Genomic DNA, 8,453 nt, shown 5'->3' with positions numbered 1-8,453 from the left:
CCCCCCCCCCCCCCCCAACACCAGTTGCTTTGCTGGTCTTATCCTTTATCTACATCTTCACATACATCCTTTCTCTTTCAGTTACTTAAAGAAAACAATATTATTAATGATTCTGTTTAAAAGATTTGCCAATTAGTGCACATATTTATCTAGGCTGCTGCTGTTTTCAGATGACGGCTGACAATTTCCACGGAACTCTGCATGGCATCATTGTTAGATAATTTGAACTAATTTAATTGTTTGCTGTTAACGAAGGAAAAAGAAATGGCCTCCATTTGTTGTAAATTTTGAGATAATAACAGTATGTAAACAAGGAAGTAGATTAATAGGACAACAGATAAGGTCGGGTGGTGTAGAGAAAAAATGAAATCTGAAAATTAAAATTACTTGTTATAAAAGGTGTTTTTGGATAAGAATAATATAGGGGGTGATCTGTTAGTGTTTATTGTTCTGTTATGTTGGGATTTAAAGGGGTTTCTGTTTTGTTGGAGGTTTGGGGGTTGCCATTATGCCGAGGAGAGCCTGTGATTAGGTTGAGTATGGGCCAGTAATGATATGACTTCATATGCTGCATGTTGTTTTATTTGAAAAGCAATAACTGCAAATGTCAGAGCAGTGATATTCTCTTATAGTTACCTTAGCATAGTTTAATGGTTTTATTAATTCACTTAGGTTTTAGCTATACAATGTAAAGCTAAATAGAGTTTTGTCTGAATAGAGTTTAGTTACTATTAAGAAATATACACTGAACAAAATTATAAACGCAACACTTTTGTTTGTCTCGGCAAAGGAGAAGTGCTCACTAACACAGATTTAGACAGATTTGTGAACAATATTTGAGCGAAATAGGCCTTTTGTGTACATAGAAAAAGTCTTAGATCTTTGAGTTCAGCTCATGAAAAATGGGGGCAAAAACAAAAGTGTTGCGTTTATAATTTTGTTCAGTGTAGTTTTTGCTAACTCAAATGAAATATATGTACTGTACTCATGAATATTTTTAAACATAATTGCTTTAAGGCAGTCAGTTTCCTCAAAATGAAATGAGTTACTTTGTTGGGTTTTTACAGTTGTTTAAAGCTAAATGTGGGTTAAAACTGACTAAAAAAAACAAGCTCAGAAAATGACATCATAGAGTGACAAAAGTCTGCTTCTGCAGAATCAGATCAACGCCTACTTCTACACCATCACATTTCTGACCCCGCCCACTGACACATTAGCAAAATGAGAAGGACAGAAGAGCAATACAGGATCACTGGACTAAAAATAACATTACCTTCAGAAAGATGGAAGAATGGATTCTTTGATAAATCAGTCAGGCTTTGCAAACTGACTTTTACTGTAAGTTACGGATCCGACAGTAATACTACAACATGTACTGTAAGTAACCGTGTTCATTGTAATGCCTAATCTGTGATCAGCGGTTTCTGATATACTGTATAATGATTCATGTACAGTCAGATGTTCTTTGTGTCAGTAAATCAAGCCAGTGACGAAATGGTCAACTACACATTGTTTCTCTTAGTAGCGTGAAAATAAACTGTTATTTAAATTGTGATTAAAGCATATCAAAGTTAAGATCGAAGAACTCCCCCTTTATAATCAATCACATAGCGTGAGTTTACAATCAATGACGCAGTCTACACTGTACTATGAATTCTCTTATTTACATCATGTTTGCACAGTTAGTTATGATGAAAGTATTCGCGAGAGTGCAAAATTCAAGTTGCGATGACGAGATCACTGCATACATGCGCTCAACAGTCTGTCATCGGATACAGTGCTCATCGCTACAACCTTTCATGTGACAGGAGTTGATTTAAATATAATGCTATAATCAACACTTTTCATGATTAGTTAATCTCAACAGCTGTAATAGTAAACATGTAGTAAATGTTTTCGAGAGAGCTCCACATACTTATTTAATACTTATTTTATATGCAAAGATGTTACCCAATCATAGCAGTGGGCATTTACATTGAAGTCTCAAGCAGACACGCCCCTTCCAACAGAGTGTTCAAATCAGAGGGCTAAAATCAGGGTACAAAATGTCCCTTTATTTCTAAATTATGCTATTTTTTGAGGTAAAATCATACTAACATTATAAGTGCACCTCAGGAAACATTATGAAATAATTAAAAAATGCAGTTCATGACCCCATTAAGGGATTTGTGACTGTTTATTGAGATGTGTTTAATTTCTGGTCTTATCTTTCAGGTAATTGCTTTTGTCTCCCTGTTTTTCATCCTGGTGTCCATCACTAACTTCTGCCTGGAGACTCATGAGGTCTTCAATGAACTTCGTAATATCACATCTACAAATACTGAAAGTAACACCACCATAACCCCTGCCATCCCGAAGATGGAGATGGAGCCCAAACCAGTGCTCACGTTGGTGGAGGGAATCTGCGTGGTGTGGTTTACCTTCGAGTTCCTGGTCCGCATCATATGTTGCCCGAACAAGCTTCTCTTCATCAAGAACCAGCTAAACATCATTGACTTTGTTGCCATCCTGCCCTACTATCTGGAGATGAGTTTGAGTGGCGTCAAATCCGATGCTGCCAAGGACGTCCTGGGCTTTCTGCGCGTGGTCCGTTTTGTGCGCATCCTACGGATCTTTAAGCTCACTCGACACTTTGTGGGTCTCAGGGTTCTTGGCCACACCTTGCGGGCGAGTGTGAATGAGTTCTGTCTGCTCATCATCTTTCTTGCACTCGGGGTGCTCATCTTCGCCACCATGATCTACTACGCCGAACGTATTAGCGCAGATCCCCAAGACCCTAGTGGCTGCAACCACACGCATTTCAAGAGCATTCCCATCGGCTTCTGGTGGGCGGTGATCACCATGACAACAGTAGGTTATGGAGACATGTACCCTAAGACATGGCTGGGCATGATGGTCGGTGCGTTATGCGCATTAGCAGGTGTGCTTACCATCGCCATGCCAGTGCCCATTATCGTTAACAATTTTGGGATGTACTACTCACTGGCAATGGCCAAGCAGAAGCTGCCCAAGAAGAAGAAGAAACACAACCCAAACCCACACATGGTGATGAACTCTGCCTCATTTGGGAAGTCTGAAAGCAACTCACCAAGGAACAGCACACAGAGCGACACGCGCCCACTCGCCGCTAAGGAGAACCTTGGAAGATGTACCCTAAGACATGGCTGGGCATGATGGTCGGTGCATTATGTGCGTTAGCAGGTGTGCTTACCATCGCCATGCCAGTGCCCATTATCGTTAACAATTTTGGGATGTACTACTCACTGGCAATGGCCAAGCAGAAGCTGCCCAAGAAGAAGAAGAAACACAACCCAAACCCACACATGGTGATGAACTCTGCCTCATTTGGGAAGTCTGAAAGCAACTCACCAAGGAACAGCACACAGAGCGACACGCGCCCACTCGCCGCTAAGGAGAACCTTGGAAGCAACCGCTCAGGTAGAGCATCAGGATTTCAGTGACAATAGTGTATTCTGAGACAACAAAGGGATGAATTCAATTGTTTGATACAATGAGGCTAAAGACACTTGGGATATATGGCCCATTTTAATTTTATTTTCTCCTAAAATACTAGCAAAACGTAAGCATGAAATCCTTAAGAGAGCATTATACTGGGAATAAACTTTGGGGACATTACAGTAATTACATTAAATATATTATTATGGATCATATATTATTTAAATTAAAATATTAATTTTAACATCCATTTAAAATATTAACATCCATGTTTTTGACTTTTGTCTTGTTATCAGATTCAAAGCAGAATGGTGATGCTAACGTAACTCTTTCTGAAGAGGAGAGCTGCAGTCTGACCCAACCGCTCTCTTCGGGCGAGAGGTGGACGCTCCGATGCTCACGCAACAGAGACAAGACCATGAAAGAGGCAACTTGCTTCCTGCTAAATTCTGGAGACTTTTCTTGTGGAGCTGAACCCACCATCCACACAGGTAAACAGGAACTGGTGGCTATAGAGTTTGTCCTGTCTATTAGGGTAAATATCACTGATAAATTCTGGAATTTAAAATATATATTTAATTTTTTATATTAAAATCCATTTTGTTGCCAAATATATATGTTGCTTCCTATGCCACCTCCCCTTCCCCATTTTAAAGTAAAAAACATTCATTTGGTGTAGTTTGAGAGTTCAAAGAGAAGTGCTCCAACCCATTTTCAGTGTCCAAATTAAACTGCATTATAACTGCCTTATACCATTTATAATGAACTAATAATAATGAGTTTTATAAAAAGTTATAAACATTTTTGATTCAATTGACAACCTTTGCTAAAGTAATGGTGCAAAACACAGCATTAGAGATATATGTTATTATGAGAATTGTAAAAATATTTCAGTTCATTAAAGGTAATTTAATGGTTTAAATTTAATGGTAATTAACAGTCTAGGAAATTTAAAGGAAAAACTATACATGTATATATATATTGCAAAATGATCAGTAATTAGGTCTTGTGTCAATTATTTGGATTTATTTTAACTTGCAAAAAATGACCAGCCTACTGCACTTTATCCTGCTTATTATCTGGTTTCTTCCCAAATAAATGGATATGAAATATTGATTTACGTCAATATTATTTTATTATATGAAAAACAAGAGTCTGTAGAGTACAATGAGGAACATGAAACTATCAAAGCTGTACAGGAAATCATTCAGTTGTACAGTTGTACATGAGTCATTATAAAAAATATTTGACTGCAAAATGCCTCGATTGACAAATCAGAATAAAGTAATCTGTAGCACAGCAAAATAAATACAGAGTTCTGGCATGAAACTCTAGATGGCGCAGTCCGATAGGTCTAGCTCAATCTGACCTGGTGACATCATTGTCACATGGCAGCTGATTGGTTCTCTCCTGTATCGGCAGCCAATGAGCTCACTGCTCAATATTCAAATACCTGGCTTTTGTTTGCTGTAGCAGTTGGTAGCACACTTCAGAAATCCTCCACCTTCCTCAGCTCCACCTGTATAGATATGCTACGGGGTGATTCATGTATGCTATAGGGGGGTTATTCATATGTGCTATATGTGCAGCAGCAGTATTTCTTACATGCTTACAGCAGCATGTTGTGGATGAATTGGCAGTAGCAAGCCTCGGTACTTGCTCTGCCGCAGCAGCAGCAGCAGCGTAGCACTAGCAGATCTATTGTACAGTCATGTACATTACCATGCCAGTCCCTCCGAGAGTTGTCATGACAGAAATGCATTTTTTGTCAGGCATGTCATTCTATAGCTGACATTTCAAAACTGAGAGAAATAGGATGATAACATCACACAAAACAAGAGAGCATCACAACAGACAAAGCATACAGCAAACCCAACTTCCTTCATTACTGGTTGCTGTCAAGTCAGACTTCGACTCAGCCTGAATGACTTGCACCTCGGCCCCCAAATTCCCAAAAGCTCTGACAGGTTGCTGGCAGTCTATTTCTGGAGATAACCGCTTGATCACGAGCTGCTTAAGCAAACATTCCACCTTTTACATCCTAGAAGCCCCTGTCTCCACTTGAAGGAGGAGTCTTTTTCTCAGTGCTAATGTAAAACAGGAGCTTATTAACACCTGTTGCTGAAGCAAGACAGGTTATAGGTGGGAATCATCATCTGAAAGCCGTAACAGAACATTGCACTGGAAAAACTTGGGATTGCAACAATTTGCTATTTAGATGTTTGCTATGATTCCCCATTACTGCGTTTTGAGGCGTTCATTTGGGTTCAGTAACTAAATTAATTAATATTTCCATAAATGAATAACTAAATAAAGTTCTGTGATCTCATCTATGAGGAGTTGGTGTAGCATGATTTTTTTTTTATTTCATGGGGTAATAATAGGAAATATGAATTTTAATTATACCAGTTTGCATGCATGTTTGTTTTGATTTCCCTCTATTCTTAGAAGATTCAAATAGAGGTCATCTGAGCCCTTCAGACATTCTGTGACGGTTGATTTCTCGTTTGTGTGAAAAGCCATGCAATTTTCCTCACTGATGTGGGGAGTGATGCACTCTGGGAATCAATGAGTGGTCCTGTCAGAAAACGATCAGTGATTACAGGCAATAATTCCCTCACCAGACATAGTGAAGATGCTCCATCCTTGGAAATGTCATCGCTGATGTTAAAAATAAATACTGTATGTACGAATGATCTGTAGATCAGAAACTCGTGGCTATTCTTCTGTTTGTATGTTTGTTTATTTGCTGTGTGAAACATATAATGTAGTACCTGTCAAACACGTAAGATAAAGCTAGGGAAAGAAAGACTTAAAGAAATCAAATGAATAATATAAAAAAAATGAAATAATATTAAATCGAAATATTTTAAATATATTATATATATGGTAATATTTATATAAAATAAAATAACATTTTTGTAGTTTTTTTCCCCATTGGTAAAAATAAACTTAATTCAAATGATATTGTCCATGAAAACAATTCTTAATGTCTTATACAATTGTGCTAAATGCATTTATCTTGATTTAAGCATGTTTAGGTATTTTTACTGGAAAAAAAAGAAAAAAAAAGGATTTTTTGCAGTAAAGACAGAGTCTCCTTGTCTACTGTCTTCTCTCATACAGCGCTGTCTTTTTCAAGCTGACGTCTTTCTTGATTTGTGTGTAATTATGTGGCGAGCCAGTCATCCAGCACTGAAAAGCATCATCTACAGCAGTACTGAAGTGAGTTATGGATCTGCTTCTGGTCCCGAAAGGCAACTCAACTTAATTGCATCTAATAGGTTTCCATTAGCAGCATGGGCAGACCCCACGGCTTCCCCAGTCTCTAGGTTCACTGGAGGGCCTCTGAAGGCCAGAAGTCTTCTTGTTTTAATAGGCAGGAATCTTTCTCTATAGACAGTAATACATAAATCTGCAGTGCTGTTGTCTAAGGTTTTGCTTGATTGAGTGATCCAAATCCCACTACTGTACATGTCATTGTAACGTGTCAGGCTCAGAGATGAACTTTATTAAGAGGATATTTTTCCTCTGCTATTGATTTTTTTGGTGCATTTTTGTTTCCATCTATTAATTCAAATACATTATTAAAGTAAAATAATTAAGCAATTATGGCTGTTCAAATAATATAATACAATACCATTTTGTGTATCAACTTGTCTTTAAATTTCACAGTTAAAAAAAAAAAAGTATAAAATCTTAAAATTCTAAGATACAATTAAACAATTTTAGGTAACCCAAGTTTTCTTGTGTCTTCCGGTAAAAATGTCTAAATATTCTTACAACGAGGTAAGCAAAATTACATAAAAAGTAGACTTATTTAGTATAATTTAAACTCAGTATTCAGTGTTTTGTTACAAAATCAGTCTTAAATGTATTTAAAGTCTTAAAGGGACTTGCATTTTCTTCCATTAATTTACTAATGCTCTTCAGTTTACTTTTTGTTTGGTTGTTTGGCACTTTGCTTAAGTTTGGTTCAACTTCTTTTCTCTCTCTGGGTCTTTGTTTCAGAGAGCTGTAAAGATGCGCTCACATCCCCAGCAAACTACACTCAAGCAGAAGTTACTACCCTGACCTGAGGGGGGTTTGTCCTGATGAGACGAGTGGGTCACTCGTCTGGGATGCTTACCAGTCTTTCATCTTCTCATCAATCATGCATTGTCTTTCTCAGTCAAGAATATGGAATGTTTCTAGTCAAATCATCATGTACATCTGTCCATTTTCAAGCTGCCAGGCATGTATTTCCATGATAGAGCATAAGTACTTTTGGTCAAAATGTAACGATAATGTACTTTTATATTTAGGACATAAAATCTTAAAGTAATGACGTCACTGAAGTCCTCATTAAATCAAAATAGGAAAATTTTGAAGCCATTTAAATGCTAGTTTAATCCTAAAAGTTAAATTACGTAATATTATTTTTAGAGACTTATTCGATATGTCCTTCTCCAACTTCCTATTTCATTAAGGAAATGTGTTTAAAGTCTTGTTTCCTCATCAAATCTGCCTTTATTTGAGAAAAATTACAGTAAAAAATTGTGAAATATTACGATTTAAAAAACTTTTCTATTTTAAGTTACGTTACCTTATGTCATATATCTAACATTATACAGTAATTGTCTTTACTGTTACTTTTGATCAATTAAATGTGCCCTTGAAGAATAAAAGTATTAATTTCTTTAAAAAAAAAAAAAATGGACCCCAAACTTTTGAACAGCAGTGCACATTAAGATCTATAAAGCATTTCTCTCCCTAGGATTCTCAGCTTGTCTTTATTTGGACAAAAGCAGAAACCGGTCTGTGTCTGTACAGTATCATTTCAGAGATCACAGGCCAACTAACACGACTCTAAGAATGTCCCATTTATCACTATACAAACTGCTGAAAAAGGATCTTCAAGAACAGTTTTACAAAAGTATTATCATTCAAAATATCAAAAGGAAATACATACAATACAAAGTTTCCGTTTTTCTTATAAAAAATACATTTTCCACAAA

The 8,453-nt window shown here is 36.9% G+C and overlaps 1 protein-coding gene across 1 annotated transcript in view; it reads left to right on the top strand.

Moving 5' to 3' along the window:
* The window catches only part of LOC107679013 (potassium voltage-gated channel subfamily C member 4-like), a 27,632-nt gene extending 19,822 nt beyond the window's left edge, over positions 1-7,810 (top strand). The window contains exons 2-5 of the mRNA XM_016474422.1: positions 2,215-2,920; positions 3,202-3,438; positions 3,753-3,947; positions 7,468-7,810. Of these exons, the coding sequence (XP_016329908.1) occupies positions 2,215-2,920; positions 3,202-3,438; positions 3,753-3,947; positions 7,468-7,535 (1,206 nt within the window). The 3' untranslated portion in view covers positions 7,536-7,810. The remainder of the gene's footprint in view (positions 1-2,214; positions 2,921-3,201; positions 3,439-3,752; positions 3,948-7,467) is intronic.
* Positions 7,811-8,453: the final 643 nt, after the last annotated feature.

Source organism: Sinocyclocheilus anshuiensis, unplaced genomic scaffold (genome assembly GCF_001515605.1).
Source record: "Sinocyclocheilus anshuiensis isolate Anshui unplaced genomic scaffold, SAMN03320099.WGS_v1.1 scaffold13, whole genome shotgun sequence".
NCBI classification, from domain to species: Eukaryota; Metazoa; Chordata; class Actinopteri; order Cypriniformes; family Cyprinidae; genus Sinocyclocheilus; species Sinocyclocheilus anshuiensis.
Note: the sequence above shows the minus strand (reverse complement) of the source record. Positions and strands in the feature narration are given on the sequence as shown.